This window comes from Rhinolophus hipposideros (assembly GCF_964194185.1).
Source record: "Rhinolophus hipposideros genome assembly, chromosome: 1".
In the NCBI taxonomy this organism is placed as follows: domain Eukaryota; kingdom Metazoa; phylum Chordata; class Mammalia; order Chiroptera; family Rhinolophidae; genus Rhinolophus; species Rhinolophus hipposideros.
Window position 1 is genome coordinate 97,970,991 of NC_138047.1, and position 15,158 is coordinate 97,986,148.

Genomic DNA, 15,158 nt, shown 5'->3' on the forward strand with positions numbered 1-15,158 from the left:
CAATGCTTTGCCTCCAGAATACTCTACAGGCATGTATTATAGCTTCCCAACATTAGATGGAGGGTAATCTTCAGGAATAAATGCACATTAAAGTAAGAATTAAGTATCTAATTACACACACGCACAGCCCAAGCAGTGCTTATGGTTAATTAACAACTGTGACTGGTAGCAAGCGAGAGAACCTGAACACTTTACAACAACTCAAAGCTAAGAGGGATCTTCTGTGCACATGTGCCAGGGTCCCACCTTTTTTGTCTAAACGTTCAACTCATGACCAAACTAGGATTCATAGAACGGCACATTGTTTGAAAACAAGCTCTTTGATAACTGAAGTGGCATCTTCTTAAACCTCATTAAGCGTGTTCCACGTCGCCAAAAGTTTATCAAAGCTGCTCATTTGGAACACTCATACATATTTGCATGAATTAGATTTAGACTTAAAATTGTTTTTTTTGTTTTGTTTTGTTTTTAATTGGGGAATATCAGGGAACAGTGTGTTTCTCCAGGGCCCATCAGCTCCAAGTCATTGTCCTTCAATCTAGCTGTGAAGGGTGCAAATCAGCTCCAAGTCCAGCTGCAGTTTTCAATCTTTAGTTACAGGGGGCGCAGCCCACCATCCCATGCGGGAACTGAACCGGCAACCTTGTTGTTGAGAGCTCGCGCTCTAACCAACTGAGCCATCAGGCCGCGCATGGACTTAAATAGCTTTTGACCTATGATTCCACACAGACAAAAAATAAATGTTGCAAAGTGACGCAAACGCACATCAAGCATTTACATGTGGTGTATTTCCATACAGATAATGGAATGGAATAGAGCATGCATTATTATTTAAGCAGCTTCTTCTCTGATTTCTTCTATTCCACATATATAGCATGACACAACTAAGGAAGTGTGGGGGGTGCTTAGTATCTAGATATGTGTAAAATGGCCATGTAATTTGCAGTTAAATATCAGTGATGAAAATGTTAGGGATAATTGGTCTCACACCCTTTACAATCTATAGGCCTTTGGTTCAAGTCCAAAGGGCAATATCTTTTTAAGGGTAAGGATTGTGCCAGCTTCTTCCACCTCCCAGATATTTATGTACCCCATAAGGTGCGATATTCTTCCAGGACACGGTAGTAAAGAATAACTAACCATATGGAATATCCCAGATACTGTAGATAAACTAAACATACAGCACTTCCCAAGGTGCATTTGATGGGACATTTATCTTGCAAGATACTCCACGAGACAAGGGCTATAGGCACAAATAAACGTGGGAGCTACCTTATATTTTACCACCCTGTCTTGGAGCTTCACAGTGCACCTTAGTATAATAAAGGCACTGAGAAATCCTGCAGTGAGAAAGAGAAGTCAGTTGCTTTTCACATTTGGAAATGGTAGTTACTGAAAGAGATGCTCAGAATAATGAAGAAATGTTAAAATGAAGTTATAAAAATAGCATCGACCCCAGGTTGGAAACTGTGAAATCTAAAATATTCAGAACCAGCATTTCCAAGGGTATCTGAACTAGCTTTTATATTATTTGTTTAGGTTTTATGTGATACTAATTAAGGGCCCATGGGATGCAATTGGCAAATAGGACTAAAAATTTTTGTTTTGTGTCCATTTTCCTTGGTGTGTGCAATATTAATTGTTCAGAAAAGGAAAAAAAAAAAGAAAAAGAAAACAAAAAAACAAGTTTTACTTACAATTCAGTGACATCTCTTGGAATTGCTTTGGGTAAGACCTTCAAGCCCTTGTTGCTACATCGAACCACTGTATCCAAGCAGGTACATTCCGTAGGACAGCGAGAGAGTGGGGAACAACTATTGTCATCATTTCCTAAATTCCCAAAACAAATACAGGAAAACCCAGGCTTGTGGCTTTGAAGATGTTAGAAGTGATTCTACGCCTTTAAATTAAGGTAACAACCACACATCTTGAATCAGATAACCACTGACATACAGGGCATTAAGTTTCTGCAAATTGATACCATGTGGGTTACATAGCAGACTGCATAGGGCAGAATTCCAGAAAATAATCTCCAATCTGTGTTATTAATACCATTATAATAGTTCCTTTCTTTATTAAGTTTTATATACAAGTTATAATATTTTAATTAGGATATATAAATGTAAAATGAATTATGGATAAATTGTAAGGAGACAGACATGAGGAGACATAAAGGGACATGAAGAGACATAAAGATTAATTAAAAATGATTAGCAAAAATTGTATGGGTCTCTCATTTTAAAATATAGGGATGAAATGATCATTCCATTCATTGGCAATAATAATAGAACCTGCTTTACGTACCTTATAGGACTACCATGAGAATCAAATGTAATGATAAATAGAGGGCATTACAACGTGAAAATTATTATTTTTGTTAGATTTGCTAGCATTTCAATTTTAGAAGTCAGTTGCTTTTCACATTTGGAAATGGTAGTTACTGAAAGAGATGCTCAGAATAATGAAGAAACATTAAAATGAAGTTATAAAAATAGTATCGACCCCAGGTTGGAAACTGGGAAATCTAAAATATTCAGAAACAGGAAGTAGACTTGGATATGAAAGTGTAGTCTGAGAAAGTAAGTGTCCTATTGTTAAAACATAACAAAAGGAAACAATAAAACAGAGCAAATGATGTACAATAACTATCTTTGGACTGATGTGCTGTTGAGTCATGCCGTCAGTATCAGAACAGTCACTGGGACGCCTGGTGAAGGAAGATTTGGCAAAGCCTCCTTACCATCATCACACGTGAAGTCTTGGATGGCAACATCCTGGATGGGGATTTCTTTAAGGAAGTACGGTTTCTGACATCGAGGATTCCCGGTTACAATTCTTTTCTTCCTGAGCCATTCTCCCAACCAAGCCAGGTAGCAGTTACAGTTAAAAGGATTGGCCAATAGGTTTCTAAGCGCCACATGCAAACAATGCAGAGTTGAGTTCAGAGTTCCATTCCCCTACTTCTCAAAACCCTACGCTACCATTTCCCCACACTATTTCTGCTGGAATGGCTTCTTCTTATTCTTTGTATTTCTACCCAAATACCCCCACAGACACACCCAATTAACATTCAATCACACAGAACATGTGAGATGCACTTTTTTGGGGGCTAAAATATTTATTGTGAAACTTACAAAATAACAACACTTTCATATAAGAATTCTTCAGATGATTTCATGTGAAAAATAAAGTGAGGGTAGCAATTTCGGGTTTATGCAGTGGATCCTGAGAGATACCTCATTGAGAGATAATTTAAACTTGTCCCTGATCTGACTTGCTGTCAGACTTCTCTACACTGATAATGCAATAAGTTAATATAAAGATGAAGGCTGATTACCTTATATTATTGAGTTTAACCTGACAACAGCTACTTCATTAATTTGTCATTTCAAGATTTCCATCTCTTATTTGCTCCAGAGAATAGGTTTCCCATCTAAACTGACAGCTGAGTTGATTAAATGCCAGTTATAAAAATGAATCTACTTCTACAAATCTCCATACTTTTGGCATCTCACCACTTCAGCACAAACCTATCGACAATCCCATTATTTATAAACATGCCAACTTTAATATGCACAAATTACTCACTCCATGTAAAATGTCACATTTTATGTGGAAAGAGGATTAAGTACTTTTCTGATGGATGGATGCTTCCCTCAAGTTATTTCTTCTCTGACTTGACCTATGTTGAACACGCTTTGTGTTGTTTTCGTTTTTTTTCTAACTACCTTTTAAGTTACATTAGTGTATTTAGATACCACCCACCATTACCAGGAAATCAATTCAGTTATACGATTTATCATTTCAAACACTGCTTTTTAGATACTGACACATAAGAGGCCTGAAATACATTGTTTGGAGAGAGTTTGTGTTGTTTTCTTTTGTGACATTTTCTGAGTACTGTCTACAGAGCTACAAATATTTTTTATTCTCAAACTGTCTACATAAACTATCCTCCTGGACAGAATCAACCTATTTCTTCAATATTTCCTTAATATCACAGTAAATGCCCTCTCGTGAACAGCTTTTATTATTGGTGTGGTCATCTTAACTCAGCTTCTGTCCCTGTGAATGATCGTTTGGAACCCACTGTGCTGGCAACAACCTCATCAACTTTGTTTTTATGGTATTTATACTGCAAAGACTCCAGTGTGAGAACACTGGGGAAAATCGGTACCATTTCTTTTATTTGCAGCATAATCAAGTTATACTAAGATTAAAATTGGTAAATTAAGCCACAGCATGTTAGGATGAAAAATAATTGACTGAAAGAATAGTGTGATTTTTGTTAAATTTCAATGTATGATAGTAGGTAATATTTTTTTAAAAAATTAAAATAAATTCAACATGAACACATTTATCTTTAAAAAAATATCTAAATTCTTGGTCACATTTTTATGAAATGCCTAATAATGCATGAAGCTAATAAAAATAATACAGTGACCTAAGTAATACACAAACGAAGACTATTTTTCATACTTACAGTGTAGATAAAGAATGGAGAGTATCAAATGCTCCTGGCGCGATTGTAGTAATTTGATTATCATATAAAGAAAGCAAGCGCACAGAACTGAGTCCTATGAAGCTGTCATTCCCTACACAGCTTATGCGATTACTTCTCAACATCCTGGGGCGGGGGGGAAAGAGAGAACATTGTTATAGAGATACAGCATCAGGCAATGAATTTTATCTATCTCAGGACCAAAATAATCCCTCTTTGCAAATGTGTAGCATTTGATACTGTTTTCTGAATGTTCTCTCGTCATTAGGAATCTCCGTGGCTATGCACTGAGAACCTCATGCAAAATAAAATTCTTAGGACTGTCAAGGATTATACTCAGTTACAAAAAGCATGGTGAGCCTCCCCATGGACTTACAACCCCATCTGATGAGGGTAGAATGTTTTCCTTTGATGTTATAATTATGTTTGCATGATTACATAATGTCCTAATTCAACTACAGCTCTCTAAGTCCTTGAAGCCCTATGATTTTGTGTATGCACTGTAGTATTACATGTGAGGTGGAACAGAAAAGAGGCGGAAAAGAATCAATAACCACAGCAGATGAAGAACTGAGGGCATCTCAGGGACTTATATGCCAAGCCAATGTCGACATCAGCTGGGGGAGTCAAACTTGACTGAGTATCCACAAAGCTTGCACAAATTATTTTATTTACAAAAATGATTTCATGTTTTAAGTTCAGAATTTAAAAAGAGGCAACAGTTAACAGATTCCAGTTGTTCACAATGAAGTTTAATGGGCCTCTCTTGAAAACATTCTAACAATTTCTTTAGAATTTTCAAAATTGTTGAAAAGTTAGTTTTCCTTAATTTTTCCAAACATGAGTTGACCATCCTATTAGAAGATTACAGGATGTAAAAATGGGAGGCAACAAGAAAGTGTTCTTTTAAAAATCCAGACTGTCTTATGATAAATGAGAAACAGCAACTTTTTCATTCTGCTAAGTCACAGATAAAAAGGACAGATGATGCCCTCTTATTAAGATGTCATTTTATGTCAGGGAACAAATGCACAACAGGAAAGTATTTCTATCAGTACTATTCTTTGACATAAATAATAAAGAGCACTTTGTCTTAATCATGTTGGAGTCACAGGCCCCTGTGAGAAGTTGAAGAGAGCCTTGCTTTCTGTCACTAGAAAAATCCATAAGCACGATATATGAGGTGAGATAAAACAATACGGTGAATGTTAAAAAAAAAAAATTACAGTGAAAGACACATTGTTATTAATCCCCTTCAAAATACTCCTCCTCACTTTGAACACACTTGTCCCAACGTTCTTGCCACTTTCTGAAGCAGTTCTGGAAGTCCTCTTTCATGAGTGTCTTTAGTTGTGCTGTCGTGGCTGCCTTGATGTCCTGAACCATTTTGACTTTGGGGAAGAGCCAGAAGTCACACAGTGCTAGATCTGGTGAATAAGGTGGATGAGGACACACTGTAGTGTTTATATCTGACAGAATTTGCCATACCAGAAGTGATGTGTGACACGGAGCGTTATCATGATGGAAGATGATATAACGCACACTTTAAAACACATCTTCTTTCAACCGTAGCTCACATTCAACTGACTACACTGAACAAGTTGAAACTTGTCACACACTGTTACTAAGGTTTGATGCACCGCTTCCCGTATTGAAGATCCCTGCCTTTCCATTCTATGGCACTCGGCAGCAGCATTCACGTATGGGAAATCACAATGGGATCACAATGGGAAAGTCTCTGTGTCACACTTCGCTTCTGATATGGCAATTTCTGTCAAATAAAAATATTGCGATCCACCTTATTTGCTGGATCTGGCACCATGCGACTTCTAGCTCTGCCCCAAAGTCAAAATGACCAAAAAAGGCAAATGTTTTGAATTGATGCAGAACATCGAGGCAACCACAACAGTGTAACTAAAGACACTCACCAAAAAGGAATTCCAGAATTGTTTAAGAAAGTGGCAAGAACGATGGGATAAGTGTGTTTGAAATGAGGGGAATTAATGGCAATGTATCTTTTACTTTAACATTTTTTAAAATTTGATCATTCTCTCCATTTTTTGATCCTACCTCATACTACATTCCATCTGCAATCAGGGATTCAAAGACTCACTGAAATATGTACCTATATGTACAGAGGTTTACTAGTCCCAAACGGTTAAGAAGTCTAGGGGTAATGGGGAGTGTTTTGTCAAAATCTTTATAGTTCCAAGCTGAATTATGCCACTTAGAGGAACAGATTTGTCCAGATAAACCTACCTTAGGCTTTCGACTAACCCAAGCTTGGCTCTAAATGCCCATTATGTTTGTTGTGGCACTATGGGATTAGATAGAGAGCCAGTGGGTGTCTGTCTCAAGTGCCAGAACATCAGAGGCACAAAAACATTGCTAGACATGTAAGGAGGAGAAAGATAAACTTAGAGAACTTGTCTCAGGGAGAGTCCTGTGAATGGAAATAATCAGTCAGAAGAAATACTTTGATAAATTCTTTGGACTGGGGTTAGGAACTGAACTGTGTCCTAAAACTCAAATGTTGAAGCCCTAACTCCCAATGTGACTGTAGTTGGAAACAGGGCTTTTAGGGAAGGAATTAAGGTTAATGGGGTCCTATAGGTGGAGCTCTAATCTGAAAGGACTGGTGTCCCTATAAGAAAGGGAAAGGACACCAGAGCGCGCTCTCTCTCTCTCTCTCTCTCTCTCTCTCTCTCTCTTTCTTTCTCTCTCCAGGCACACAGAGGAAAGGCCATGTGAGGGTACAGCAGAGAAGTGGCCGTCTACAAGCCAAGGAGAGAGTCCTCACCAGAAAGCAACCCTCTCAGCACCTAGATCTTGGACTTCTAGCCTGCAGAACTGTGAGAAAACAAATTTCTATTGTTTAAGGCATCCAGTCTGTGGTGTCTTGCTATGGCAGCCCATGACGGACTAATACAGTTAGTTACAGGTTCCCCAACTCCACTCCCTGCCCCTCCTACTTCCCATTCAAGGAGAAGCTTCCAGGAACAAGTAGTCCCTCAACTACTGTCCAAGAAGGGGGTTTCCGCTTGTTGCAGGATTTGTGTTTTGCTGAGTTGCCTGAGACAGCTTGAGCGGGGAGGGAAATGCGGGGGTAGGAGGAGATGCGGCCATCTTTTCTGCCTTCTTTCTATACACTGCTCAGTATCTCCTCCATAGAAAGGCTGAAGGAGTAGTTAAATCACATTTTGAAGGGGCTCCAAGATAGCCCGTGAGGGGTCAGCAGGTGGTAGGCTGGTCCTGCTGGATGGCTAGGATCCAAGCTATCCCTCAAAGAACACACTTCTTCCATGTGCAGATGAGGTTTAGCAGGCTTTGAATTTGGCTTGCCATTAACATACCCCTACTGGCTGGGGGGATGCCCTCTCCCTTTGCATCTGATAAAGAACAGGCCATGGGCTTCCTTGGCTCTCAATCCTCTTGGTTGTGGCTCTGAGGGCTGTGGGAGAGGGCGAGGGTTTAGGGCAGACAGTGGAGCTTGGGCCTCTCTCCACTGCCGTCACCAAGGGCTGTTGCTTGGTGACAATTTCTTTCATGTCTTCCAAAGGCTTCAGAGTTTCGTTTGTGTCTTCCAATTTTTAGGTCACCACATATCTCAAGCTTAATTATATACTTTAGAGATAATGAAAACTATATACGTGCTCTGTAGAAAATTCAAGTAACTCAAAATGTTATCTTTTCTTGTCAATCCAATCCCATCCTCCTTGGCCAACAACCTTCTGGAAACATACAGAATTTGTTTTTCCCAGCTTCACTCTCCCTGAGATAATAGACATACCTCTTAGCATGTTTACTTTGAAATAGGTATTCAAAGTTCTCCCAACAGTCAGTCTCTCTCTTTTACACTAAGACCTCGCAGGGCCAGACAGAGGAGGTTTCCAGATTAAGCTCTTAAGAGTTCTTCTGCCACATAGTTTGAGTTGAGGCAGACTCTGAAGCTAGAGACCTTGGGGCAAGATTGAGTCTTAGATGGAGGTGTTTGAGGAAAAGTAAAGAAGATGCTCATTCTGAAGCAGAACAGAGGAGCCAGATCTGTGCAAGCGTGGAGCAAAGTTGATCTTTATTGTTGAATCTGCAGCCAGGGGAGACTCTTTTGCTCTTTTGCAAGCAACGTACTGGTGTCAGGGGTATCAGAGTGAGAGCCTGTCTGCATCCACAAAATGTGTGTGTGTGTGTGTGTGTGAGAGAGAGAGACAGAGAGAGAGAGAGAGAGAGAGAGAGAGAGAGAGAGAGAGAGAGAGAGAGAGAGAGAGAATGATGGCTGGGGAATGAGGAAGAGTAGTATCTGTGTCCTCTCTCCAGGACTGTAACGACTCATGAACTACAATTCTGTGGCAGAAGAATCACCACACAAATAAGAACACTTACAAAGTTTTTAGGCTTTCCAGTCCCTTGAACATCTTATGTTGCACATTTTCCAAGCGATTACTCGTGAGAAGTATTTCATTTACACCAGATGCTCCTTCAAAAGCTCCCTCTTCAATGTCTGTGATCTTATTGTTGCTAAAGTTTCTAAATAAAAATCGTTGAAACAAAGATTTCAAACAATGTCTTTCCAGCAATAAGGGCACTGAGACAACATATTTAATCATTTTCTTCTACCAAAGTCTTCCAAAATCTGCATGCTCTTCTCTGCTCAGAAGTCTCAAGGTTCTGAAGAGACACCATGATTCCATAAAGCCAAAACAATAACAATACTAAAGGCTAATGTTTATGGTGAAAAACACCAGCCTTGTCATTGTCAAAGCGATCTGAAAGGGACCCCCAAATACAAAATTGTTGAGGTCAGGTACTAGTTGCATAAGCCTTTGTTTACCCAAAACTGAATAAGGAACTTTTTAAAGAAATACTCCTTATTAAAACTGTTGAATTAACTAAGGAGAAAAGAAGGCAGCTGGGTAGAGTAGAAGGATGGACCAAAATGTGTTAGCATTCAGATAGCCTCACGAATGTATTTGAATATGAGTTTGTTCCCGGTTAAACTTCTCATGTATCAAAACAGCCAACTTAACTATCAGTATTTTGTATGATATGAAATACTGCAATGTTAGCCCAGAGGGCCAGGACATCCAGTTGAGGGAACACCTTTCTATACATTCTATCTTTCTTCTTCTCACTGCTCATTTTAAGACTAGGGATGCCCACTGAACAAGGATCATTTCTACATTATCATTTTGTTCTTCTCAGAGCATTGCACATCATAGCTGCTCAATAAGTATGCATTGAGTTGGAAAGCATTTTATAGCTACAAATCAAGAGCAGTTAGTGTCAGTGGGGGAAAAAAAGACAATTAAGCAATTAGAAACTCTGGGAGGCAGTATAAGATGGGGGTCCGGCACAGAAGCAGTTTCAGTCTTCTCTCCCTCCTACGGTCTGTCTGACTGTGGGCCAGTTACATATATAAAATCACAGATGTCATAGAAGAATGCTGTTTTCCTCCTTCTGATGCCGCTTCCTGTGTGGAGGGCGCTCCACTAGCCTTACATGCTTGGCCTCTGTCCTGGTGGGGGGTAGAGCACTGTCTTGATTATTGTTTACTGTCTTGATTATTGTTGAAACTGCTGAGCTTACAAACATATTTTAAAATATGAGTTGTGGACAAGCAGTAACACAGATGACCTATCGAGCCAGTTTAGCAATCATTAATTTTGACTATCTCCTAATGAAAGTTTAATGAAGCAAAAAGTCAAATAGTTGACATGAATGGGGTGAAAGAGAAATAACAGCATGGTTTGCCGAATTGTAAAGGAAGTTAGAAAACATTACTGCACCCATCTCTAATGTGCTTACAGGGCGGATTCCTGCTGTGGCCATATAACAGAGCAGCTGTCTGAGTTAAACATCAGATGCTAGGTTTCTGCTATGGAAATGTGGTTGGCCTCATTTGAAGATACAGAAAAAAGCCAACTACTGGGCTTCCTCTCAGAGGTTACTCTAAATTTATGCCACAGGGAGTCAGTGTATGGAAATTTCTCTGGATATTTTATATTTTCCAATTTCCAAAAAAATCTAAACAAAACTGCAAAGGGATGGGAAAAACAACAAAACACCACAGAAATTTTAAAAAGATGGCTAATGCACGGCTTACATTTTACGTAATTGAGGAAGTTTCTTGAAGATTCCTGTAGCTTCCAACACTGTGAATTCATTATTATTGAGTCGCCTAAGGAAAAAAGAAACAAAAAATTTGATTACTAAGAGTCAGGAAGGGATTAAATTTTATTTCTCATACAGACTTATAACATTATTTAATGATCATCCTGTAGGACACGTATCACAGAAGATTTGTGGAAAGTACAGTTGTCCCTCAATATCCATGGGGAATCGGTTCCAGCAAATCCCTCAGATACCAAAATTTGTGGGTGCTCACTTCCCTAAATAAAATGGCATAATATGAGGCGTGATCACAAAATACAGTGAATGTTTCAATTAAAAAAATGTATTATAGTAGAAGACGCATTGCCATTGATCCCCTTCAAAATACTCGCCCTCACTTCAAACACACTGATCCCATCGTTCTTGCCAGTTTCTGAAGCAGTTCTGGAAGGAAGTCCTCTTTCGTAAGTGTGTTTACTTCCTCCTCCATCATGACAACACTGTGTCACACATCGCTTCTGGTATATGACAATTTCTGTCAAATAAAAACATTACGGTGTTTCCCCATCCACCCCATTCACTGGGTCTGGCACTGTGCGACTTCTGGCTGTCCCCCAAAGTCAATGGCCATGAAAGGTAAATATTTTGAATCGATTCAGGACATCGAGGTAACCACGACAATAAAAGTAAAGACACTTACGAAAAAGGACTTCCAGAACTGCTTCAGGAAGTGGAAAGAATGATGGGATAAGTGTGTTCGAAGTGGGGGGGGGGGAGTACTTTGACGGAGATTAACAGCAATGTGTCTTTTGCTGTAATACATTTTTAAAATTTAAACATTCACTGTATATTTTGATCACACTTCGTATTTGCATATACCCTACACACATCTTCCCCCACACCTTAAATCATCCTTACATTACTTATAATACCTAACGCAATGTGAATGTTATGTAAATAGTTGTTATAATGTATTGTTTAGGCAATTTTAACAAGAAAAGACGTCTGCACATGTTCTGTACATGGGCAGCCATTGTAGGCCTGAAAACATGAGGCACGTTAGCAACAATATTAACTTTTTTTTAACATTTTTCAATCTGAGGTTGTCAATCCACATCCAATCTGGATGTGGAACCTAAGGATATGGAGGGCCAAATGTACAGAATTGTTTTCCCATTTCATTCAAATTTTAATGATCAAAATAAAATACATTAAGAGGCACACAGTAAAGAAAACCAATAATTAAAAACCAAAACCAGCTCTCATTCAGTCAGCTGCAGAACAAAGTTTCTGAAACTTTTATGCTCAATATGCCCCTCCTCCAGAAAGCATTTTAGACTATTTTTTTCTAATCACTTGCTCCACAATGGTTTTTTTATTGACAGCTTTATTGATATACAACTTATACGCCAAGAAGCTCTCCGTTTTAAATTGTAGAATTCAGTGTTTTTCAGCATATTCATAGAATTGTGCACTCACCATTGTTACCTAATTCCAGAACATATTCATCTCACAAAAAATAAATCTCATACCCATCAGTAGTCACTCTCTGCCCCCTGGCTGCCCCCTGCCTGCCCCCACGCTGCTTCAGTCCTTGGCAACAATTCATTTACTTTCTGTCCCTATGGAGTTTTCTAATCTGGACATTTCACATAAATAGAATCATACAAAATGTGGCCTTTTTTGGCTGGCTTTTTCCACTTTGCATAACATTTACAAGGTTTATCCATGTTTAGCATATATCAGCATTCATTCCTTTTCGTGGTCAAATAATATCCCATTGTATGGGCATACCACATTTGCTTATCCATTTATCAGTTCTTGGCTATTTACGTTGCTTCTACTTTTTGATTATTATGAATTATGCTGCTTGTACACATTGGTGTACAAGTTTTCCTGTGGATATATGTTTTCAGTTCTTTTGAATACATATGTATATACATATACATATATATATATATATATGTATATGTATATATATATGTGAAATTACTGGATCACATGGTAAATGTATGTTTAACTCTTTGAGGAAACAGCCAAACAGTTTCCCAAAGGGGCTGCATTATTTTACATTCCCACCAGCAATGTATGAGGGGTCCAAATTCTCTCACCTGTACTGTCTTTTGTTTGTCTACTTGTTTGTTTGTTTGTTTCTATGGCCATTCTAGTGGGTGTAAAGTGTTAACTCACTATGGTTTCAATTTGTGTTTTCCTAATGCCTAATGATGTAAGTTTTTTTCATGTGCTTATCAACCATTTGTATTATCTTCTTTGGAGAAATGTGCATGCAAGTAATTTGACCACTTTTTGATTGGGTAATGTACATTTTTATTTTTTATTTTATTTTATTGTTGAGTTGTAAAAATTCTTTATTCATACTGATATAAGTCCTTTATCAGATACATGATTTGCAAATATTTTCTTCCAAGTGATGATTTTTAAAATGCATAATTTAAAATTTTTCCTAAATTCTTAAAACACACCCAGAACCTCTGCTGAAAAATAAATTAGACACTACTTTCAAATACAATTCTTGGCTGACAAGTAAGCCTTATTAAGGTATTAACATACTGGAGGATATGACTTGAATTGTTGCTTGTAGTATTACTGGAAATGAGCATAACTCCCTACATGATTATAAAAATAAAGTTTAGGGTTTTTGCTGCATGGTCTCCATGTATTGCTACAAGTCCTGGAGCTATGAAGTAGCTTCATGAACTAACATGAATAATAATACCGTGTTTCCCCGAAAATAAGACCTAGCCGGACAATCAGCTCTAATGTGTCTTTTGGAGCAAAAATTAATATAAGACCCAGTATTATATTATATTATATCCAGTCTTATGCTATATAAGATCCGGTCTTATAGTAAAATAAGACCGGATCTTATATTAATTTTTGCTCCAAAAGGCGCATTAGAGCTGATTGTCTGGCGAGGTCTCATTTCCGGGGAAACACAGTAATATAAAAGAGCATCACTACAAACAGGGTTGTTAGTTTCTGTCATCCCCTTGAAGGCATAATATTATTTTTAATTATTCAAAGGGATTAAAATTCATTAGTAAAAGGCATGAGTATAGGCACAGTGGGAGATAAACTATAAAACGCAATCCCTGTCATCAAGGGGCTATAATCTAGTTGAAGACAAAAGGATTATACATGCACAGAAAGACAACCAACTATGCGAAGCGTTAGTGACAAATACCAGATGGTGCTGTACATAACGATGAGATTTCACTAGGTTTTCCCTGGATTTTTAGAACACTAACTTTAAATGCCTTATGTTTATAAATAAAGTCAGTAAAGACAAACCATACACGGGCATAGCATCTATAAATGATTCAACAAACATATTTTAGCACCAAGTACGTGCTAGGCCCTGTGTTAGGGTTATAAATATAAATTGATCATACTCTGCCTTTTCAGCTTTTCCTGCTATGGTATCTATTGTTCAGAAAAACAGAACAAAACAAAACAAAAAACAAAAACCTATCCTTTGTGCTTTAATACTTGATAAACACAAAATCTTTCTACCCATAAGTCAGTAAGGTACTAAAGCAGATTTAAAAAAAAGACTCAGATTGAATTCATAATTAATAGAGATTCAAAATGGTAATTCTAAAACTATTTTATTTGGTTGTTGTAAAGACTAACTATGTTAAAAATCTATTACGTGCTTAGAAACGGGTTTGGGCATAAATAATCCTGAAGAAATAAATATCAAATGAATGCTATTATGCGTATTACTAAGTGCTAACTGAATTTTTCAAAGGTAAATTAATTCCTGTAGTTGTATCTTGGGCCAGAAAGGTGAAAGAAGATAGCCTGTGATATATTCTTGTACAGACAGGAGTTATGCCAACATATGTGAATTAAAATTAACACATTATTGAGAGTTAAAGAGCAAGATAATAATTCCAATACTTTGATGCTTTCGTTTCCCCCCTCCCAGCCTGGATTTTGTTTGGAGATGAACTTACAGTTCTGCAGTGTACTGGGGAATGTGGTCTGGGATTTTGGTGAGTTTTTGATTGGAGCAATCAACTGTGGTCCCTTCACAACGGCATTTTTCAGGGCAAGCCAAATCTGCAAAGCAGTCCCCACTTAATTTTGATCGATAATCTTCTGTACCTATTGAGGATTCAAGCCAAAAATAAAAAAAGAAAAAAATGAAAAAAAAAAAGAGAAAGAAACTGAGTCGAAAGGTTGGAATGTTTATGAATTTGTCGGAAGGAAAAAAGGAAGATAACTGTAGATTATGCAGCAGGGAGACAACTTGGGGAAATTTGGTCAATGGGTGTCAGGAGAGGGTTAAAACAAGGGCTTGGAATTTGCTGGAAAAAAGAGTAACTAGATTCACAGGACAGGAAAACATTAATAGAGATGAGCTTTTCACAGCTGTACTTTCTGCTGATCCAGTTATGAGCCATTCTAGCCTATCTGACAGCTAATCACACAATGGCTGTTAATTGTTAAAAAGATTGTTTTTTCTCGGAGTCAAGAATTTAAAATGTATCCAGTAATAAACATATTCCTATATATCATTTTA

General features: G+C 37.9%; 1 protein-coding gene across 3 annotated transcripts in view; it reads right to left on the bottom strand.

Moving 5' to 3' along the window:
- SLIT2 (slit guidance ligand 2) overlaps positions 1-15,158 on the bottom strand; it is a 337,575-nt gene that overhangs the window by 69,990 nt on the left and 252,427 nt on the right. For all 3 annotated transcript variants that reach the window (XM_081054248.1, XM_081054247.1, XM_081054246.1), the window contains 6 exons: positions 14,590-14,740; positions 10,602-10,676; positions 8,882-9,025; positions 4,484-4,627; positions 2,741-2,907; positions 1,698-1,830 (listed from right to left, as the gene is read on the bottom strand). In XM_081054248.1, coding sequence (XP_080910374.1) covers positions 1,698-1,830; positions 2,741-2,907; positions 4,484-4,627; positions 8,882-9,025; positions 10,602-10,676; positions 14,590-14,740 — 814 coding nt within the window. The remainder of the gene's footprint in view (positions 1-1,697; positions 1,831-2,740; positions 2,908-4,483; positions 4,628-8,881; positions 9,026-10,601; positions 10,677-14,589; positions 14,741-15,158) is intronic.